The sequence below is a fragment of the Hippopotamus amphibius genome, chromosome 2, assembly GCF_030028045.1.
Source record: "Hippopotamus amphibius kiboko isolate mHipAmp2 chromosome 2, mHipAmp2.hap2, whole genome shotgun sequence".
In the NCBI taxonomy this organism is placed as follows: Eukaryota; Metazoa; Chordata; class Mammalia; order Artiodactyla; family Hippopotamidae; genus Hippopotamus; species Hippopotamus amphibius.
The window spans coordinates 49,620,239-49,644,459 of NC_080187.1; the positions used below are offsets into that span (position 1 = coordinate 49,620,239).

A 24,221-nucleotide genomic window follows, 5' to 3' on the forward strand; every position below is an offset into this window, starting at 1 on the left:
GGGATGTGGTAGGCTATAGATTTATCTATCTTAAGTCAACATGAGGAAGTTTCATACAATGTTGGCTGTACTATCAGGGCTGTGTCCACATTAGTGGTGATGGTCACCCTTGAAGAGCTGTAGTTACTCCATAGAGCATCATTTGGATGGAGAATGTCCACGTTTCAGAAAGAGGGCATAGGCTATTATTAGTTGAGTGATGAATTCACTGCTTCCACTGAACTTGTCAGATGCCTTCTACTCATGGGATGTCATACTGAGTGCTGGAAATACAAACTTTGTATAGTGATTATAGTTAGACTTCATGGAGCTGAAGAGAAGAAAAGACTATCTCTCTGAGTATATTCTATTTTCCCCACCCATCACATCTAGTTCCTTAATTAATTATACTTAGACCATGTCAGGTGCTTTTGAAGAGTAACCAGCTTCCAGGTCTCTGCAGTTAGCAAGAATCTGTTGTGTTTGGCGCAGGCTTTTGTTTTTGGTTTTGTTTTTATTGTTGTTTTGAGGTCCCTGAAAATAAATTTCAAAGATTACAGTGACACAGATTACTGTGCCAGCATTTCATAATTTTTTCTCCAACTTTAGCTTCTGAAATCTCACCTTATTTGGAAGGCCTCTGAAATACATAGCCATATTTTGACCTCAGCAGGTTGAAAGACTAGTTTTAATAGTATACTCAGGTGATAAGAGAGATTCTCATCAGTTTGTTCTAAGGTTCCTATTTTACTTTTTCTTCTTAGTAATTCTCATTTTGTAATAAGAAGATTTAATAAGGGTATTTACTTTGGTTACAGTCAAAATTCAATGGAAAAAATAACACAAGTGTTTGAGAAAACTTCAAATAGTGTAATTCAGCATGTGATTTATTAAGGATAGGTATTTTTAAATGACCAAAGCTGTTATCCCCTTTACTTACTTACATTCGTCTTATGTCAAAGAGGATTTGAGGTAATAATATCTTTACTTAAAACTTAAAAAAACTTCTTTGACTAGCTTTAAAATTTTTTTACTTACACCTCAGAATTCTGTTAAAACACAAGTCCTGGGTGGAGGGATGTCCTAGTTTGTCAGAAGGGGCAAAGCATGTGGGCTGGACTCATAATTTGAAGTCAAGTCAATAAATATTTTTGAGCATTTCCTCTGTTGCAAGCTCCATGCTAAGTGTGAGTGATACAAAGATGAAAATTACATACTCTGTACATTCTAGGATCTGAACGACTAATGAGAGAAGTCAACATGAATAATTAACCACAATGTTTTCTAATAAAAAATGTAATAGAAAAATATTCCATGTATTAAAAGAGAGCATTGTGCAAGATAATTTTTCCTGAAAATAAAAAGGCATCATAAAATGGGTTACATTGGCATCATATGAATCTTAAAAGTTGATTTCAACATCTTTTAAGGAGGGAAAGATACTCCAGGTGGAGAAAAGAGTATGTGGAAAAGCATCGCTATGTGAACGAGCATGGCATGTGTGGTGATTTGAAGTTGATCAGTGCAGCTGATTAGAGTGGGCTTGAGGGAAAAGGAGGCATTGCAGAAGGAACTAGGGCAGGAAATGAGAAGGTTTTCATGTACAGTGTTCAGTAGCTTGGATTTTACATCTGAAGTTGTTTCTAAAATGTTCTTAAGGGAAAATGTATTCAACAAATATTTACAGAAATCAGCTGTGTGGCAGAGTTTGAACTGGGCACTAGGCATACAGTAGTGAATAAAAATTCATTTCCAGCTCTCAGAAATCCCAAGTGGAGCTAGACCAACATAGAAACAATGTGGTTGATTCAAGGATAGGTGTTTCTCTTTACTTCCTGGGACGAGAGTTGGGAGTAGAACGGAAGGTGCATTGTTTTGCTTTACCTTTGAAAGGACATACTCCATTCGCTACAAAGATAAAAATTGTCTAGATTGTGAACCAAAACCTTAGTAAATCAGTAATGTCATTTCTGATTTTGCTTTGGCATGGAGGCAATGCTTGAAATACATTTGAAAAGAAAAAAATTATTCTAGAACTCTACTTTCACAGATTTCGTGTTCAAAACACACACATATCTCGCTAAAAGGAAAGCAGGAATAGAGTCTTGATTTAATTGCTTCTTCTGAATGACCCAGGGAGAAAGCTGTTGGGCTTCGCAGGCCTTTAACCAGTTTTGTTATCAATAATACAAGATGGGTGCTTAAATGTATCTTTCTCACAGGGGAAATTCTGCCACAGGAGCCAGTGACCTAAATTGTCTTTGAACATCAAACTTGGTAAAGTGAAGAGGACACATCTGCCCTTTGAATATTAAACTAGTCACTAAACTGGGTCAGAATTCCTACAAAGAGTGCATTTACAGTGTTCTCTTCCTCGTAGGGAGTAATGTCTTGGGTGTTCATTACCTTGAAGAAATTAATTGTATTTCCTATACCAATTGCTTTTGATGGAACAGGTATTTTGCATTATTCATCTTTGAATTGCACCAATTCTTAGATTTTCTTAACTGAGTTTGAAGTAATTCCTTGGGAATTACTTATCCCATGCTACCTGTATTCTCCACTTTTCTCCTCTGTATCTGTCTTTAGTCACACACACACAATTCAGCCCTCCCTTCAGTCATTAGAAATGGTCTTAACTGTCTGAGACTACTTCAGCTGTTTTCGTACATCAGCATCCTAGGAGGGAGGATGTCAGTCAGGACTGCAAAAAGACCCTTGGATTGAGTGATTTGGGTGGTCAATGATGACTCCATCAGGAGCTATGATAGGGTGCTCAAGGAGCAAAACCCCCACAACCATCTCAAGAACAGAGACCATACCTTATTCATGTTTCATTGCACAACACCTACATGATTTCACAGATGTTTGTGTTTCCTGAATGGACAAGTAAATGAGCAAGTGGAAAGTAGAGGCTGTGACTGTACTATTTCAAGAAGATAAGCAGTGGAGGAGAGGAAATATAGTGGCTTGGCTTCAGGTGGTTACATGGTCCTAAAGGCAAGATATATTTACTTTTTAGATATAAGAGAGAAAGCAAGTAAAGAAAAGGAAATTTAGAATTCAAGCATGATTTAAGAAGAAAAGATGTCTCAAAATCAGAGGCCAGGAGCTTTCCTTGGAGAGAGGTCTAACTGGGAACACACAATAAGTATTTGTCAAATAATGAGTGAGTAAAGATTGTTCATCTTCTAACACATAAAGAAGATCAGCTCAAGGTATATAGATTTTGATGGAGAAGAAAAATTAGTTGGAAACTCTGATGATTTAATCATCCAAGATAATTGTAATAAAGATTTAGTAGATGATTGCTGTATGCCAGGTGGCACGTTATGTAATTTACATATGCAATTTCATTTAATCCTTACCATAAACCTGCAAGGTGAGTGGAGGGGGTAGTATTTGGTCATTTATGGATAAGGAAGCCAGTCTTAACCTTATAGTGATCTAGACTCAGGAAACAATGGTAGCTGAGTGAAGATTTGAACTTAGAGACTCTGCCTGCAGAGGTCATTGCTTCCTAATAGTAAGGGAACAATACTGGAGGCGTGAGTATCCTTTACTCCTAATTTTCCAAGGGTTTCTTATTTTCTCATGCTTATGTGTACATTGCTATATGGATCATATACTCATTAAGAGTGAAGGTATTGACTTGGTGTCTTTGAATTTCTTTTTGTGCTAACAAAATGCTTGTATTTTGTAGTCAATTGAATGTTTGCTTGTTAACTGATCTGTTAATCGAAGTTAAAATATGGGATATGAAAATTAGGGATTGTAAGTCAGAAAGGAATTAATTTTTATAAAACATGATGAAACATAGAAATATACCAATCCCTTGAAGTGTGGTCAATAAGAGCTGAGGCTCTGCTATGTCAGGTAAAATTTCTAAAAGGCACAAAAACCTGTTCCACTATTAGAAACAATGAGCAAGACTACAGCACAGCATCCAGCCACAAAATAGGCTGAATATACATCAACAAAGATGCGGGTTATCCTAAGTGTTGCATAGGTCCAAATCTCATGTCAGTCATTGGAAACTTTGGGTAAATTACTTAATCTCTTTAAACCTCAGTTTCCTCATCTGTAAAGGAAATAGGTGATACCTCCTTCCTAGAGTTGTTATTAACATCAAATAAAGTAATGCACATAAAGCACTTAAGGCTTTACAAGTATATACTCAATAAATATTAGTGATTATTATTTGCTGTTGAATGAAGGAAAGGGAGCTTAGAATCATAACACAAATGTAGCATGGATCTCCTGGAGTCTAAGTTGCATTTTCTATCATGGTATGTACGTAATGGGTACAGTGGGCTTGCCCCAGGCTTCTTGGGAAAGAACTCATCTAAAGGTACAATCATGCATAATCTGGAATCATGAAAAAGGCCCCACACCAGAGAGGAGAGGTGGTTGTGGTATATAGCATTGCACCTACTCTGTGTATTTCAGGACACAGGGTTTATTAATTGAGTATAGAGGGGAGATGGAAGAACTCTTTTCCTATAAAGTGCCTGAGATAATGTAAGTACCAGCTCACATTCCTTTGGTTTCAGTGTCATGGCGTGAGGCCTAAGGAATGGGGAACAAGTACTTCCCTCCTCACCCAAGCAGCCCAGCCTGGTACCCGCAGCAGTACCACTCTGACAGCTCTGGCAGAAAAGGAAGTAGGGATGCCTAGGGAGGCATGGATATCACTTCCTGAATGGTGGGTCTGGAGGTGGTGAGACTGCGAGATGCTTTCGTAGATTTCACTGGCCACTGAAATCTCCAGAGGAGTCCGAGATACCTTTGGACAAGACTTGAGGAGGATTAGAAATCCTCTGGTGGAGGTTAGAGACAGAAAGCTGTGCTAAATCATATCATACATTTACAACTTCCAGGCGAGTATGGTCAGGGGAATAGGGATTATGTAGAATTCTAGAGCTGAGAAGAATGTAACCCCAGTGATCTGGTTCAATATTATCCTTTAACCTATGGTCCAGAGAGTCTAAGTGATGTTCCCAAGATCACTTGCCATAAGAATCTGTGTAACAAAGTTTGAGTGACAGGGAAGTATTCACCACTGCATATGCCCATTACCTACTAGCATTATGAAAAGTGTGAGTGAGCTGAATATGTGTGAAAGTGGTTGCGCTAAACCAGAAAACACCAGAATGAACAACCAGGCAGCCTGCTTGGTTTGTTTCCCCACATATATCTGCTCCTTTATCTCTTTAACGATTTCTAGCTGACTGATGATGTGAAAACAGACTTCCCTAACTCCTACACACTAACTCAGTTAATGTTGAGGTGCCACTAGGTTTACTGAGAACTGTTGATTTCTGCCCCACTGTTTTAGTTGTTGCTTTTATTTTTTTCATTACTTTTTGGTTTGGGATTTTGTTAGTAGAGTGAGGACATCTGCATGCTCCATGGCCCTATTAAAGGGGCTAATAGGAGATAAGTAGACATATTACAGACATTCCAGTGTTGACTACAGAGCGGTTGTCATACAGTGAAACACTCATGGCCTCAGCATGCATCCGAGAAGCCATGCTGGTATTGGGTGAATTTTTGCATTTTCTTTTCTTCCTCTTTATAGAAGAAAGCTCATGAGAATCCTGGATGGTTTGAGGAGCTATCTTCTCTGCCTCTTTCCCTTCCTGGACCAATTTAATTATATGCCCCTTCATCTCTAACTTCATGCCATCTGTGATATTTGGTGGTTTCTGGTATGTCCAGAGTATTCCTTGGCCCCAACATCTGTTGGTTTGGATGAAGCTAGAAGTATTTTATCTGTTGGTAATGTCTTTTAAAGCCATAGCTGGCTATTTTGTCACCTGTTAGGTTGGGATAATCATTTCTTTTATATATGGCACCACTGGGCACTTTGACCTCTGTGTCTTTTTAGGCCCTAAAATGCAGAGGTGCATAACCTTGAATAATGGGAAAGTTGATTTCCCTATGGGTGTATGTTTGGTTCTAGGAGAAACTCTGGTGGCACTGAGAATAAGGAGAATACAGCGTTAGAAGAGTCAGAAAGTCCTCTGTGGTATGTTTTAAGCTCAGAAAAGTTTGGAAACAAGAAACTAAGAAGTATATTTATTTATTTATTTATTTTGTGTTCACAACATTAAGTGTAAACAAATACCATACAGACGTAAATTAAACATACCCTCATTTACACTATGTATACATTTGTGTATGTATGTGCACATAAGTACAAAAGATGTTGGCCAGATGTATATGTATGTATATCTGAAAGTGTTCATAATATTACTAAATGACAGAATTAAAGACAATTTATATTTTCTTTTATATTTTCTGGGTTTTTCAAATTTTTAAATGAGCTTGGAGCCCTTTTATTAAAAAGAACAAACAAACGTAAAGCAAATCCATGCTTGGAGTCTTTTTGACAACAAACCATAAAAGCTGCCAGAGTCAGGAAGGACACGGAAATTGAAAATATTACCTGGGCTCTTGCCAAATAGGTCACAAGAATTTGTCCCCACCCGTCACCCCCGACTCCCATCTCCTCCTTTGAAGCACCAGCTATTTTGAGAAAAAACAATATATGTGATCCATGAAGAGACTGCAATGGTATAACTAAACAGATTATTCCAGCAACTCTTCTAGAGACAAAGTCTGATTATATCTGAATTCTAAATTTGTATTTCCTCTCAAATAGTTCCAGAGAGTTCACTCACAGAAACTGCGGAAACATAAATTAAGTTGACTACCAGCTGATTTGAAAGTTACTGTTTAATTACGAAGCGCTGTTCGTTTATAGATAATGGTTGCAGCGCTCCAGGTAAATGAATTCTGCCAGTGCCATTGTAGGTTCCTGTATTTCCTTCTCCATTTTATTTAATTGGGTATGTGTGCACACAAAGGATGGGGTTCCAACAAGCACTGGGGGATCCTGCAAGCTTCTCATCCACTGGGTCCCATTCTCATTCTCAACCTCTGGAAGAGTTCCATAGCACCCAGAAGCAATGTATAATAGTACGTAGTCTTTGCTTTTTCTCAGTTTCCTGCCTGAGATTATGCTATGATTTTCAGTTAGAAATTTCACGATGGATATGATTATTGTCTTCCTTTAGATCCTAGCGGAGTAGTTCCAGCGATTTTTAGTGGCGAAAGAGAAAAGCAACTATATATAAAAATCAGTTGCAGTAAGAGGCCACCACACTCTGATGTTTTGATTGTGATAGAAGCATAGCATTTATAATGTTATTTGGAATTAACATTTTTTTCTAACCGCTGATCCATTTTTAGATTGGAGTAAATGAACTTATTCTTGAAACATTAACTTGACTTAAAATCAGATTTGGTCCTCCAGAATCAAGAAAGCTGATCTTGGGAAGTGAATAAATGCCTTTGTTTAACTCTTAACTGGATAAAGCCATGGTGGTCTCCAGAAAAGAAAACCATAGGCCCACTTTGATTTTTATGACTGATCTATCTGATAATGGAAGAGGAGAATTGAAATTCTTTGAGAAGTTATGCTGATGAAAATCTCAAGTGTGCACTCTGTATCACTGGCAGGTATCTAAGTGAGAAATGGAAATAGCCTCATAACTATTAGCAGAGAATAAACAATTCTTATTCTCCTGCATTGGAAGAGTTACTTTTGTCTTTTGTCTGTTTTAATTTGTGGTTAAAAGCTTATAAAAGAAACAGTCCAAGAGCATAAATAAAGGGTTCTCCCTTCATGCTCCACATCACATCCCCCTCCAATTCCATGTTCTTTCAAAGAGAAGAAAAAGAAGGAAATCTGGAAAATGGTTCTATCTCTTATATGTGATGATGGAGTCAGTTTGACCGCTTCTGTGTTCATTTAATAAGCAAATCTTTTGTTAGTGAAAACAGGAGAGTTTTTGTTCACATAAATTTTAACAGCCAACTGTTATCAGAAACTCAATCCAAGAAGCAAAAAAGGAAAAAGTAATATGTCCTTTGAGCCCTACTCCAGATAAAAGCCAAGGCATTTCCCAGGGCTTGGATTACAGTCCGTTTTGTAGATACTCATCTGTGGGGATAATATGGTTCCTCTTCTGAATATGAAGTAGTTTTTTTGGATGCAGTGTGCTAAGGGGACTTAGGACCTTCCTGGAGCTGTGTGTACTTCCGAAACTGGAGAGAGAAAGGCAAATACCATATATCACTTATATGTAGATATAACTGGAGAGCTTTATGGCTGTCCTTTTCCTGGTCCTCCCTATAGTCAGGTAAACCCTATGTCCATTGAGATCAATGTTATATTACTGAGTTGAAGGTCTATGATCTAGTCTAAGGATGGATTATTTTCTTTTTTAATTGAAGTATAATTGATTTACAGTGTTGTGTTAATTTCTGGTGTACAGCAAAGTGATTCAGATATATATATATATATATATATATATAAAAACATACATACACACACACACACACACACATTCTTTTTTATATTCTTTTCCATTATGGCTTATCACTGGATGCTGAATATATTTCCCTATGCTATACAGTAGGACCTTGTTGTTTATTCATTCTATATATAATAGTTTACATCTACTAACCCCAACCTCCCACTGCATCCCTTCCCCACCTCCCTTCCCCCCTGGAAACAACATGTCTGTTCTCTATGCCTGTGAGTCAGTTTCTGTTTCATAGATAAGTTCATTTGTGTCATATTTTAGGTTCTACATATAAGCGATATGTGGTATTTGCCTTTTTCTTTCTGTCTTACTTCACTTACTATAATCTCTAGCTTCATCCATATTGCTGCAAATGGCATTATTTCATTCCTTTTTATGGCTGAGTAGCATTCCATTGTATATATGTATCACATCTTCTTTATGAGGATGGATTTTTTTTCTTTAACAATAAATATAATTAAACCACAGGTAAAGTTTGATTTTTAGAATGTGCCTTGACAGCAATGTCTAATGTACCACAGAAAAATTATTATGTGACAGGCATGATCCTTACTACCTTTCATACACTTATCTCTTTCATTTTCCCAACGGACCTGTGACAAAAGATCACCCTTTCTGCGCACAGCTTAGAGCATTAGATGTTACACTGCTAGGACATGGTAGGAAATTGTAGCTGGGGTTTGAACTTGGTCTGTGATGTTAACTACTAACTGATTTCCTCCTTATATGTTCCTCTTGCTTTGCTCTTCTGTCTCTTCCATGAAATAATATGGATTCTCTAAAAAAATAAAGCATAGCACTTAGAAATGGAAGAGAAATAGAGAAGCAGTCAAGCTAATAAAATGAGAATATGCAGGACTGGAAGAAGTTTAAATTTTCCAATCTTAAATGTCTGTCAGAGGTGGCTTATACAAGAATAGGAAGCTTGTCTTTTTTTCCCCTTCTTGCATCCCTAGCACCTAGTACAGTGCTTGGCAAATGGAGGCAACTAAATATTTTTAAATAAATTAATGTTTGTATTAAATGTATCATAATGTTTAATATAAAAGATACATTATAATAACATTCAAGCAGCTGAGGACATTGATTTTGTCAGTTCAAATAAATGCTGCTGTATTGGTCTTTTTTTTTTTATGCTGTCATTTTTAATTTTAATAAAATAGATAATTTCATACTACCTAGAGAGCAAGTCCATCCACTCATTGATAAAATTTTAGAAATATTTTCTATAAAAAGTTTAGTAGTTGATTGGGAATGAATCCATTAGAACATGATTTCTATAAGTACAGTGTTCCCATCCTCACCCCCGTTCTTACTAATTTTGAGAAAATTTAAAAATACAGAAAAGTACAAAATATAAGACAAGCTATCCATATACCACAATCCAGAATTAACCAATATTTCAATATATTTCTTGTAGTCTTTTTTTAAAGAGAAATGGATGTTTATATATAAAACTGAAGTCCCCTCTAACCAATCCCCCCCTCCCCAACACGTATTCCCTTCCCTTCACTCTTCACAGGCAACCACTATCAAGAGTTTGGTCTGTATCCTTCCAATCCATTTCAAAAACATTTAAAAAACATACATACATATATGTATCCATTACCAATATATATAGCACTGAAATTTTGTGAGGGAAGTTTTAATTCAAATTTACAAAATGTCATCGTATTATCTGTCATTCTGCAATTTTATCTTTCCCCCCAACATGATTTTTGAGATCTTTCTCTGTAATACATATAGATCTCATTTATTACATTTTACAGCTATACAGTATTCCATCATACGTATTTTCCATTTTGTTCCTGATGGGCATTTAAGTTGTTTCCAATTTATGACTACTACAATCATGCTACAGTAAACAGCCTGATACATATTTCCCGAGCATACAAACTCAGAGTAGAATTGTTAGGTATTTTTCAATTTGCTATAAGGAATGTTTCCCAACTCCCAAAGTCATAACCATTTTAGTATACAGCTTTTTCATATTCCTGTTTTTAATCTAATCCCCTTGGATCTTACCTTTGTGTATAGTTCATTATCTTTTTTCCCCTGGAGAACAAATTACCTCCAAATCATCTTTTAAATAGTCCCATTATCTTCTCATCTCCTGATGCAATTTCTGTATTATAAATTCTAATAAATGCATAGGTGTTTCCAGAATCTCTTCTGTTCTGCTAAATCAATACCATAAAAGTCTCTTCCTAATACTTACAACTTTTATTACATTGGTGAAAATCTCCAGATCCATGCAGACAGCAAGGTAATAAACATGTTTTCCATTCCCAATTTTAGTGGAAATGCAGTGAAAGTTTCAGCATTACCTTTGCTGTATGTTTTTTTATTGGACAGAAAGGACTTTTGTCATACAAATGTCTTTCTCTTCATGATGAATTCTCAGATGTCCTTTAAGTTTTTAGCTTTTGTTTCTCTCATTTGTGATGCTTTCCTTCAGAATGATTATTTCTGATATGTTATGAGGTGTAAATTCCTGATGAACACCTTTCATGATATCCACAGGTTTCATTGTTGTTTTGTTTTGGCCATGCCCTGTGGCATATAGGATCTTAGTTCCCCAACCAGATTGTACCTGCGCCCTCTGCAGTGGAAATACAGAGTCTTAACCACTGGACCACCGGGGAAGTCCTGATGACCACAGGTTTTTAATGAGTATGAATTTTCTGGTGTCTAATGTGGTGTGACTTCTGGCTGAAAGCTTTCCCACATTCACTACATTGATAAGGCTTCTTACCTGTATGTATTCTTAAATGTAGAGCAAGGGTTGAGAATTGAGAGAAAGCTTTCCCACACTCATTACAACCATACGGTTTCTCACCTGTATGGCTTCTCACATGCACCGTAAGAGATGAACTTTGAGAGAAGGCTTTCCCACATACGTTGCATTCATAAGGTTTATCACCTGAATGAATTCTCACATGTACAATAAGTGACGTTCGCTGAGAGAAGGCTTTTCCACATTCATCACATTCATAAGGTTTCTCTCCAGTGTGAATATTCTGATGTTTTATGAGGTACTTCTTCTGACCAAAGGCTGTTCCACATTCACTACACTTAAAGGGTTTTTCTCCAATATGAATTTTCTCATGCTCAGTAAGGTTTGATTTGCCACTGAAGGTTTTCCCACACTCCTTACATACAAAGGGCTTCTCTCCTGTGTGAGTTCTCTGGTGTCTGATGAGGTTTGACTTCTGAATGAAAGCTTTCCCACAATCCTTACACTCAAAATGTTTCTCTCCAGTGTGAATTTTCTGATGGGTAAGAAGGTTTTCCTTCTGGTTGAAAGACTTTCCACATTCATTACATTCAAAAAGCTTCTCTCCAGTATGGGTGTTCTGATGTTTAATGACATACTGCTTTTGGCTGAATGCTTTTCCACATTCATTACATTCAAAAGGTTTCTCTCTATTATGAAAATGCTCATGCTCAGTGAGAGTTGATTTGTGGCTGAAGACTTTCCCACATACCTTACAGGCAAAGGGGTTCTCCCCACTACAAATTCTCTGCTGACTGAGGTGTGACATCTGAATGGAAACTTTCCCACATTCACAAGATTTCTCTCCAGTATGAATTTTCTGATGAATGAGAATTTACTTTTGGTTGAAGGTATTTCCACATTTCTTACATTCGCAGGGCTTCTCTGTGTATGACCTTTCAAATGCAGAGTAAGAGATAAGGTTCAAGAGAAAACTTTATCATACTCAGTACATTCAAAGCTTTCTCTTCAACTCTAAATTTTCTAATGCTCAATGAAGTTTTGTTACATTCACTGGTTTCTCTCCAGTATGAATTTTCTTGTACTCAATGAAATCTGTCATCTAGCTAAAGGCTTTTCAATATTCTTTAGGAGCACAGGGTTTCTCTCAAGGCTGACTTCTACAGTTAATGAAGTGCAGCATGGGAGTGAAAGTTTTCCCACATTCAGTAAATTCATAGGTTTTCTCTCAGTATGAATGCTCTGATAGCATATGGGGTTCAAAATTTTTTAAATGAAGGCATTTCCACACTTATTTACACCTAAAGGGGGTTATTACCATAAGGAGTAAGCTGTGGCAGGATTTCCAAATTAATTAAATTGATGATGCTTTCCTACACAACTAAGTCTAAATTGCGTTTCAAACTCTTTCTAGGTTAAGTTGAAAAAGATGTTGCCTTAAAAGATACAAGGTTTGAGATCATAGGAAGTATTTTTCCAATTTTCTTATATTCACTGCTTTTTTTCCTCAGTCTGTACTTTATTGGAGCTGGATGCAACTTGCCTCCCAAGTCTTGTTGCCTCTCTATCTGCTCATCATCTTCTCAGGCTTCTTCTGGACAAATTTCCTTTCCACTTCTTTCTCCACCATCCAGAGTTCGTCTTCTTGCTTCAACAGAGGATCACATACAGCCTGGTCAGCTTATAACCTGCTCCTATTTTTGCGCCATGTGGACCCATGGGCCGGACTGACCCGTGGACAAAGACCAAAATGTCCACTCTGTGTGCTGTGCCTGTGCACTCCTCCTGTATTGGTCTTAAAGATTCAGAAATTTAGAATCAGGTCAGAAAAAAGTAGAATACTTAACTTATTTTGCCTGTGTTATCCTTAAGTCAGTGTTACAGTATTAAGAAATATACTAACATTATCTGTGGATACTTTCCTAATCAGATCCCGAAATTTCAACTTGAGTATATTTTATAATTTATAAAATATTCAGGGAAAGCAAAAAACTCTGCACTTGGTTAGTGAAGAAGTCTTATTTTCATTAGTGGAACACATTTGTGAGAAATCACATTTAAATTTCAATAAATCCATTATCTCCTATGTTTATCATGAAGATAGATAATCAGTGTGTTTCATTTTCTGTAATTTAAAAAGCTTACTCAGGTTGCTTCACTGCACAACTCCAGAGGGCACCATTCCCAAAGCAATGAATCTATGTTAATGGTGCCCTTGGCTAAAGGGGTGCTCTAGTTTCAGAGCCATTGGCAGCCCTGCCTTTCTTTCTGTCCATATAGATGAATAAGGCCTAACCAACAGATTCCTGTTTGCAAAAAACAATCAGTTTATCCAGGGAATTTTTTCATATTTGTGTGATGTGATAATTTATTTTAGCATTTATTGACTACCTATGTCAAATTTTGCAAATAAGTAAGACATGGTCTCTAAAAGAGATTTACCATCTGTCAGAATGAAAAATACTAAACCGATGTGATAGATGTGATTGATAATTAAGTGGTACAGATACAGAGGTTTAGATGTACAGAGATACAAATAATATATGCTTGTCCTTGGATAGCTGTAAATCAAGGTTCTTATGGTATTTTAAACTTGGGTCATCCATACAAAACCATTTGTCCTTCAGATACATCCTTGCTATTCACAATAGCCTCCCTCTTTGCATGGGCTTTCCAGTACTAGAAGATGCTTGGAAACTGGCCTTCTCTAGGGTTTATATCCTTGATTTTCTTTAGCAGTACATATAACGAGTGATTTCATTTGTATCAGCTGTGGCTCTTTGTGAGCTGAAAATGACAGAAAATTCAATCCCAACCAATTTAAAGCACAAAGTAAATTTTTTGGGTCCTGTAACTGAAAATCCCAGGAGCTATTTGGCTTCAAGTAGACAGTGTTGCTAGTATTTGGTTTCCCTTGTTCCATCTTTTATTATGCTTACTCTGGATAGTTTCCATTCTCTTGTGGCCCAAGATAGCAGCAACAATTCTGGACTTACTCTGTTTCAAAGGCTCTGATCAGATCCTATGGCAAATCCAAACCATCCATTGTTACAAGGGGAGTTTGATGCTCTGACTGACTTAGACCTACATTGCACGCTCCAACCCTGAACTGGGATAGATTCTCCAGCTGAAGAATAGTGACTGAGACTGGGAGAGGGGCGGTTCCTCAGAAGTTTGAGTTTGTTACCAGAAGCGGGGTGAAAGGAATTGTGGGAAGAGGAACAATAGATGTCAATCACACAGGCCAAGAAGAGAAAATTGACTTTCTTTATCTATTCTTCACTACAAAACCAACGCAAGTTTTGTAATAAAAGCTGCCGATGTGCTAAAGAATGATATATCCTGTCTGCAAGGGAATCAAGCATAGCATTTTTAAGTTTTGATATTTCAAGGTGTTCCTTATCAAACCAGAGCCAAAAGTTACGGTTGGCAGCCGTTAAACAAAAATTAATTTAGAATGTAAAAAGTGACAGTAAATTTTTATGACTTGTTAAAAAGAAAGGGGTGAAGGGGAGTTAAAAAAAATCCTACTATAGATATAAATCAAGAATCTGAAAGTTTTAATGTAGCTTTTAAAATCACTGCACATGACAGTACTACTAACAGTACCTTATGTGTAGGTACTTACTACATGCCTGGTGTTATGCAAAATACTTTTAATCCACACTTAATCTTTTCAGTAATCCCATGAAGTAGGTAGGTATGCTTATTTTACAAATGAAGATGCTGAGGCTTGGAGAAGTTAAATAACTTGTCTAAGATGACAGAGTGAGTGAGTAGTGAAGCCAGCCTTAAAATTTGGTGCAGTGTGAGAGACAGTAACTAAACCCCTGTGCCTGCACCCTCTTCCATTAACAGAAATGAAAACAACCCATAGCAAGAAAAACCTGCTTTTTGTGCTGGTCAGAGCAAATAGGAGGAGCAGTGTAACAGCCTGGGAAGTGTTTTTTAGAGACCTTCCTAAACACGAGGGCATGGTGTAGAAGGTGGCCCAGATGGTGACGATTCTGGAGATTGGCAGATGAGAAGGTTCAAAACTAGCAAAAGGGACATGATGACTTCGCCTCTGTCTTAGTTCAGGCTTTTGTAACAAATTACCATAGACTAGGTGACTTAAATAACAAATGTTTATTTCTCACAGTTCTAAAGGCTAGAAGTTTGAGGTCAGAGTGCCATCAGAGTTCTGGTGAAGGTCCTCTTCCTCATTCCCAGATGTCTGTCCTTTCTCTGTGTCCTCACATGGTAGAGAACAGAGAGAGAGGAAGCAAGTTGTCTCACGTCTCTTTCTATAAGGGCACTAATCCCATCACGATGGCTTCACCCTCACAACTTAATTACTTCCCAGAGGCCCCATTTCCAATACTATCACATTGGGTTTAGGGTTTTAACATATGAATTTTGGGGACATACATTCAGTTCGTACCATTCTGTGAACCAGTGAGAACTGGCTTGTAGATATGGAATTATACTTACCCTGCATAGAATGGTTGTTGGATGTTTCAGGAAGACAGGTTGAGGATACTTCTTAGCAGTTACCCTCTGGCATATTGTTACTTCTGTCTACAGTGCTTCTCCGTTCTCTTTACATGTCTAAACACAGCCCATCCTTGAAAGCTTAAAGTGCCATTTATTCCATAAGACCTTGCTTGATTGCCTTCACCGCTGGCATCAGGTGAGGTATCTCCTTCCAATAACTCCCAGAGCCCTAAGGCACTTGCCTTAGGACCTTGTGCTGTGCTTCATTAATGTAGAGATCTTATCTCCGGTTTTAGCCTTAAGTTCTTTGAGGACAAGTGATTTGCCAGCTTCATCCATGAAACTTTTCAGAGTGCCCCATTTGGCCTTACACACAGCAGATGCTCAGGACACATCCTGAAATGGTATGGCTGATGAGACATGAGCTCCTGTTCCTGGTCATCTTCAACAGAGTGCTGAAGACAGTGATTATGGGGATTAATTCCTGCATTAAGTGGAAGACACATTAAATGACTTCCAAGATCCCATTTCAGTCTAAGATTCTATGATAATTTTATGCTTATTTTTTATTTCTTTCACATCGTTGTTGAAACATGACTTTATGCTTCTGACCAAAAAAAAAGAAAAAATCATAAATTAATTTCTGGCTCTTAAGTATTTAGATGTCTATAGCTAGACTGAAATACTTTCAGGTCATATAAAGGAAGATACAGATAATATAGACATAGAGTCTGTTACTTCTATCTATCCCTAAGTAGATGATCTATACAAGTTATATGGAGCTATAAATACTATATTAAGAAAAATATGCATTGTATATGTGTATTCTTGCATGTATGCTATATCCTTACATAGCATGTTTAGAGTTATAAAACCCTTCTTCAAAAATCAGTTCATTTTATAATTATATAGAAACTATATATACATATAAACAAATGTTTGTATATATAACATATATATAACCACACATACATACATTACATATGTATACATGTGTATATACAATGTGTATATATATTTTGTGTATATATATATTATACACACACATATACACATTTACAATGATTTATAAACTTGGCTAGATATTTGAGGTTGTCTTTTACCCTGGAAGACAGCTGAGATAATGCCAGGATTATTTTTCAGAAAGGAGGAACTAGAGAAAGAGGAGAACAATATATCAGCAGCTGTCTCCTTCCCCCTCAAGTTTCCATTACACCTTCTTCCCACTTTCTTTCCACCTCTCTACTTACGAATCTTATCATCTGGTCTCCATGTACAAGTGCAAATAACAAGTTTGAATGGAGTGAGTTCCAAAATCAAAAGAGCATGAAGAATCTTTCAAAGAGAGGAAAATTATGTGGAGTTGTGTTGTGGAAATGTATGCCTTGCCAACATCCGCATACTAATTATGTTACCTTGGGCTAGGCGAGAATGAGGAAACCGCATTATGCCTTGGAAATTCTGCCGCTTATACCTAGAAATGTCAGTTGGCTTTTGGTTAGCACAGAAAATTTTGGACTTTCTAAAATTAAGTAGTGGTAGTTAGCTTGAGTCTAGAACAAGAGAGAAACATTGTTGATATATTTTGATAACCATATAGATACAGTTTAGTTTGTATAATAGGCTATAATTAGATTATATATTGTGTTGCCTTCCAAAGATATTTTATGTCAATATTTAAAATATAATAGATTTGGGGGTATATCGAACCCTTTCAGAACTCCATATATTTCTGTTCTCACTTCATAGGATGAAGTTCCTCCTTTGCTTTCTGAAGGTCCCACTCAGTCAGAATCTGTTTGAACAGCTTCTATCCTGAAATCCATTTTCTCCTTTCAGCTATATCCAAACGTTCTGTCTTCTGCATAATACGGGTTCATAAATGTTTCTCTCTACCAACAGTTGTCTCAAGCTACTTCCACAATTGACTATAGAGTCACTGTAACCTGATAGGTGTAACTGTATCTTATTGTTGGTAAGAGCTCACTGAAGAACATGTTTTGGACTTATTTGTATTTCTAGCAACTAGTCCAGTCTCAAGCACAATGGAGACACATAGTAACCACTTGATTAAAGAATGAATAACAGTAAAGGGTTATGGACTCCCATAGATGAGATTTCTTTCTGGCAACATTTAAATCCAAACAACATCATGTCCTAAATGAGATGTGGTATGCATACATATATATACATAATGGAAAGAAGATGAAATCTTGCCATTTGTGGCAACTCGGATGGACCTTGAGGGTATTACGCTAAGTGAAGTAAGTGGAGAAAGACAAATACCATATGATTTCACTCACATGTGGAGCATAATAAACATAAATACAATAAATAAAACAAAAACAAATACATAGATACAGAGAATAGAGTAGTGGTTGCCAAAGGGAAAGCAAGGCAGTGAAAAAAAGTGAAATGGGTAAAGAGAGTCAACCCTATGGTGATGGATGAAAACTAAACCTTTGGTGGTGAACACACTGTAGTATATATAGAAGTTGAAATATAATGTTGTACACATGGAACTTATATACTCTTATAAACCAGTGTTACTTCAATTTTAAAAAAAAGGAACATCATGTCTGCATTTTTTGAGCTTTTCAAATATTTGAGCTTCCAATACTTACTTGTTTTGTATTTATGCAGTTTGTAATTTTCAAAATATAATTACTCCATGTACTCACCCTCAAGTCATTTATTAGTTATAAGTGTTTTCCTGGTCTTTATACCCAGTAGAATTGGCCTAAACGTGCAATAACCTATGTTTAACATCTACTTTTCTGATTAAAAGAAGGAAATGAGCTTGCACTTGCTTGCTTGCTCGCCCCCAAAGCTTATTAAGCCATGTACATTTATTTTACTAAAGAATGTACCCAGTCATGCAGTGAAGTGCAAATACATTGAGGGCCCACCATGTACAATTCACTGTTGGATTCTGTGGGAGTACAGAGACAAATAAAATGGACTCTTCCCTCCAGGAATCTAAACAGTATTCACAGAACAGATATAACTGCAAAGAATATTTTTTTATAAAGGAGCCCTGAGATACATGCTCTCTCAATGTTGTGAACAGGGAGAGGGGTAGAACAAAGAAGGACAAAATTAATTGCTATGGGTGGGATCTGAAAAGGCCTTTCAGAGGAAAGGGCATTTGAATCAAGCTTTGAAGTGCATGGTATAAACATGGTACAGTATAAGCAGTATGAAGAAGGAAACTTCCAGGAGGAAGAAATGTCTTAGTTAAAAGGCTGGAAGCAGCAAGGTTAAAAGCTATTCTTTGGCACAAATGGGATATAGAAGTGGAGAAGGGGTGTCAGAGAAGACTGGAAAGTCAGATTTGGGTCATAAGTTCTTGGTGAGAGGTGAGGATCTTGCTTTAATTTCCCAGGTAGCAGGGAGAAAATGGAAGTGTTTAAGGAAAAGAAGAGACAAGCCATGATGTTTAAAAGTTTTCAAGAATCAGAGACATCAGAGTCAGTGGCCAGTAAATTTATAAGTAGGGGGATACTTGGTAATTTTGTAAGTAAATGAAATGCTCAGGCATTACTTTCCTCTTCTTAGATAAAGTGCTGGGAGTGGGGCAAAGCATGTGAGATGCGTACGGTGTAAATTTAAAGGAGGCACTCATTCTTAGGGCTGTGAAAGTGCATGAAATGGTACCTCTCTCACGTTAATCTAGTTCTGGCCCTGCCTGGAATATTAAATTGGCATTACTGTAAAAGATACTCATGACATATCCTATGAGAACTCTCTTCCTATGAGTACTCTCAAAGTGGTCTCCTGGATTCTTTCCTTGGGCCACCATTTTCAGTTTCTGTAAGGGGAGAGGAAGGCTAATTCACATAGAAAAGTTGCTCTGCAATGAGGTATTATACTGCATCAGGCCAATTGGAAGAAGAAGGTCTTACTCTCTATGAGCCTGAAACTCCCATTTATCATGACAGGATATGCATAACGACTTCTAGATCTTTGTCATTTTGACCTCTCTAATTTAGTTTCTCAGTCTGGGGTAGAGAAAAGGACCTCAACTGATTGGTAAGGAGCACCAAACTCTGAGTCATGAATTTGTGTCAGTGGTCCATTATGATAATTCAGACTTACTGCTCATTTTTAAGGTTGCTGAGAAGAGGAGGAAAAAATTAGAATGAATCTCTTCTTTTCTGAAACTAAGAAGTAGGTGACAGAACATTTGCTCATTTGTGGCCAAGATCCCTTCATGTTATTTCTAATTCATTATTGATTGCCTGTGTGATGCCATGTATAATCATAGATTCTTAGAGCAGTTTTTATTTTATAAATATTGTTAAAATTATTGTATACTACATATGACTATCCATTCAAAAATATCTACTCTACAGTCAGTCAGCCTGTTTCTCACCCATGAGAAACAAAGGAGATATTCGGGAAGCACCTAGCACAACAATTGGCACATTGTAAGTCCTCAGTCAAATACTGGCTCATTTTCTTCCCCTCTCTCAAAAATCTCCTTCCTCTATAGAATCACTCTCTCCCCCACAGGCTGGGTCCCCTTCATTCAACTTCAAGATTCCACTACTAAGATAATTTTTCTAAAGTATTGTTTGAATATCCTCTACCTGGCAATTGATTGGTTTTAATATGTTGTACCACCACTTAGAAAGAAAGTTGGTTGAATATACACACACACACACATACATATATATACATACACACACTTATACATACATGCCCTTCAATGTGTAGATCTACTGATTCCAAAAACAACACATAGTATGTAAAACAGTAGTCATTAAAAACAGGGCCACATTTTTTTTAATATATACATTCCTGTACACTGAAAAAATTTCAGTGTGCAGTCAGAGCATTGTAACGTTTACAACTTCAGAATATGTAGCCCTTAAGATTGGCTCACCCAGTAAGATTCAGAGAGATGCAGGATGGAGGATGGGGAAGAGCATGGGCTTTGAATCAGTAAGGCTTGGGTTTAAATCTCCTATCTACCAGCCCTATGACCTTGCGCAGGTTGCTTACCATTCTGAATGTTTAAGATATTAATCACCCCCTGCAATCCTGTAAGTATTAGATGAGATGATGTATGTAAATCATCCAGTATGGTTCCTGATCCTTGGTTGGCACTCAATAAGTGATAACAATGAATGACATTGATTATAATTTTAGGAAATTATTTCTGTCTCACACAATCACTCAGCCACTTCAATCCATGTGTATTCCAAGGAATTTACTTGGAATTAAGACTCATACCTCCTTTACATAAAGGAGGTAAAGGAGAATTCTTTGAAATGCATTACCTGTCATATCATCTAAATGAAAGCTGCATACATAGAGATATTTGAAAGATTTCCCTATTGAGGACAAGCTAGACATCTCCATATGAAATCTCCATGTAAAGAATTTTTTCATATCGTCTTCTAAGATATCTGTCCTGTTCCTGCCTTTTCAATTCGTTCCTGCTATCCCCAAATCTCTTACAACAGAAGTAAAATTTAGTACCTTACTGTGTTTTTATATGACTCTTCTTGCCTTTAATACCCCATAGATACTGTTCTTGGTAAACCCACTCTCAATGGTTACATTATTAACCTTTGATTTCTTTTCCCTGATACAGATCATTTTAATTCCAATAACAACCTGTTCCTTCTTCCTTGGTTTGACAGGGTATCAGGCCATGTAAGATCACATAATCTGCTAAGAATCATAGACCATTAGAGCTGGGAGGCATTTTATACAGTATCTAGTTCACTTTGTTCTTTATACACAGGATAAAAGGGAAGTTCTGAGAAGTTAAGGCATCTTGTGAACTATCATTTAATGCTGAGATTTGTGTCTTGAAACCAAACATAGATTCTCTTTAATCACCTGGAATGTAATTAGAACATGGCTCTCACCTACCTTATGGTCATCCTCTCTTTGCTCCTTGTGTTGGTAGGTATTACATGAGAAGACATGACAGAACTCTAAAATTGTACAGCCTTATTAATAAGGTAACATTCCATCAGAGTCAGGAAAATTGGCATCATTTGAATGGTTTTCTAACTTTTATTTTCGACGTCAGCTATTTGGCAGTCTGTGTATATACTGTTAGGAGCGAGTGCTCATAAATCCAGAGCAACCAAATGATCATCAGTAAACACCAAGGGGATTTCCCTTAGCATATTCGATGCATTTCTATGATCCTTGCGGTAGGCATTGGGACTAGTTGAGAGTATACAACTATTAACACACAGTTAACTAAATTGGTATTTCAGGAATACTGACTGTTACATGTAAAACGTTCATAGCCAGATAGATGCAATTCTTCTGCATTCTTTCCAATAGGATTTATTTTAAAACATCCATTGATGATGTTACATGGGTGCAGAAACATAAGTTTCTGCTAGCAGAAAAATTAAGATTGGTGGGAGGGCAGATGTGGCTGTTATTCAGAATCATCCCAAATTATAACTCCAGTAAGTCAGTGTGGCAGCATAGCTATGGACAGAGCCAGAATGTAAGACAGATGTTTACACTTTTAGAACTGCTTGATACCAAATCAAGACTCTATGAGTTTAGAAAAACCGTTGGTAATCATTTCAGAAATAGCTTACAGAGTTGAACTAAGTCTCTTATTTCTAAGTGCCCCCGTGTGTGTGTGCACACGCACATGTTTCAAATGACAATGACATAAGGCATTTTCATCTAGATATTCTACCAAAGATTGTTCTTAACGAAAATTCTTATGTTAAGCTCACAGTTCGTCCTTAGCAATGTCATACAAATTTTCAATAAAGGACTTTTGTCTTGGTACCTTACGAATCTTTCCCTGACTACCCTGAGTCCCTCAAAAACTTCCCTTATTTGAACCCTTATATTTAACACTGGTGAAGCACTTTTATGTGCTGAGTACTGTTCTAAGCATTTAATCCTTTCAACAATTACTAGAGAAGTTATTCTAATTATCCTATGTTTGAAGACGAAAACATGAAATACAGAGGTCAGCTTGTCTAGAGGCATGCAGCCTGTGAGAGATGAGGCAGGAGTGGAATCCAGGCACAACCTTCTTAGCTATATACTTCTGTGGATTGCATCACTTGTTCACTATTAATTACCATTCTTTGGGACATTATATCTTGTCTTTCCAGGTAATTTGTTAATGCATTATAGGCACTGTTCCTCTTGATACCCTTAAAGGCAGAGTAAAGTTTGTTTTGATAAAGACCAGTTTAGCTTCATGTGCAAAAGGGTGATGGTAGAGGAAATGTCCTGTACTTGCTGAGGGCTGAGCTGGAAGGGGCAGCGGGGCGAGGTTGTGGTTAGGGATGACCAATTATCCACCCTAAGGAGGCAGTGGGAGATGGGACTGTGGTTGAGCCTAGGCTCTAAAGGCTCAGCGCATCCTTCATTGTCTCATCAGGCCACATAGAATACAAATTCAAAATAAAAGTACTAAGAATTCCAAGGCAGCTTCAGAGTTAACCCCCAAGGGCAGGCCCCCTATTAGAGCACTGGTTGCAGACCGGACCCATGAAGCTGGCTCTTTCTATGTATTTATTTGGTTTGACTTAGGGGTCAGAGCTGATGGAGAATATGGCTGAAGCCCATCTAAGCTGTCTCTTGCTCCTGCCACTGTTAGGGTGATAGCATCTTTTGAGATGGTTATTGTTGTCTCATTCCAATGACTAGCCTGAAAATCTTAGAGGGCAAAGCACCTCCTCTCTGTCTTTATGAACTCTCTCGCAAGGTGACCAGAGGACCACTGGGGGTAATGAGGGCACTGTGGAAAGTCCATTTCAGGATGGACAAGCCTTTGCAACCCAACTGAAAGAGGACCTGTACCGCTTTATGATGCCAGAGCCTTCATGTGCACTGGACTCACTGAGAAACGTTGTTGACTATTAAGCAAGCTGGAAAGGGAGCAGGTGGTTGAAATTTGCATAACCAAGCACTACACTCCATTGGGAAGACTTGCATGCATTTTTAATAAAGAACCATTTACTTCCCAGCTTACTGCCAAATGGTACAGTCCTGAATGTGCAGACTGAAAGGGACTTTCAAAATCATCCCTTCGCAGCAGTCACTTTACCAAAGAGAAGAGTGAGGCCTGGGAAGGTGCCTTGACTTACCCAAGGTCACACTCCTCCAGAGATACAGTTTTCATTTGGCATGGTCTTTATTACAGCATACCTTTCCCTCGAAATCTGGCACAAGTATTTTGAGACAGAAACAAATCTGAAGGAACAGTTCAGAGTGCTGCCCTCTCAGTCATTCCTTCATTCCAAACCCCAGCTTGTCAGTGTCCACAGACAATACAGATAAACTTTTCCTTCCCCAGAGAGCACATTCTTTTTGCATCTTGTGCATTATTCAGGTGTTAGCCAATGTTTTATTTCAGGGAAAACAGAATCTCAGAGACTGAGATTGTTTTGCCAATATTTTATTTAACAAAGATTCATTGTACAAATTATAATTTCACAAGCTAACAGCATACAGGAAATGTCTCTTAATAAGCCAATAAAGAAGTAACCTACTCTAAACCGATGATAAATTAATTACACTATTGTTCTAGGCAAGGGGCGATGACAAAAATAAAGTCCAAATTTAGTTGAGGTGTACCTTTAGATGAGTTAGTACTCTGGAGAGGCAGCCTAATAAAGCATCAG

At 37.4% G+C, this 24,221-nt stretch overlaps 2 protein-coding genes across 15 annotated transcripts in view; one reads left to right on the plus strand and one right to left on the minus strand.

Annotated features, from left to right (window-relative positions):
• TRPM3 (transient receptor potential cation channel subfamily M member 3) overlaps positions 1 to 24,221 on the plus strand; it is an 827,818-nt gene that overhangs the window by 322,520 nt on the left and 481,077 nt on the right. The window lies entirely within an intron of this gene.
• On the minus strand, positions 9,896 to 12,008 carry LOC130844758 (zinc finger protein OZF-like). Its single transcript, XM_057720889.1, has one exon. It carries the CDS (start codon positions 11,918 to 11,920, stop codon positions 11,042 to 11,044), a length of 879 nt encoding a protein of 292 aa, XP_057576872.1. The 5' UTR covers positions 11,921 to 12,008; the 3' UTR covers positions 9,896 to 11,041.

Bases quoted from the DNA above. Each gene is read 5' to 3' on its own strand.
- LOC130844758 (XM_057720889.1), bottom strand. From the start codon at position 11,920: ATGTCACACCTCAGTCAGCAGAGAATTTGTAGTGGGGAGAACCCCTTT.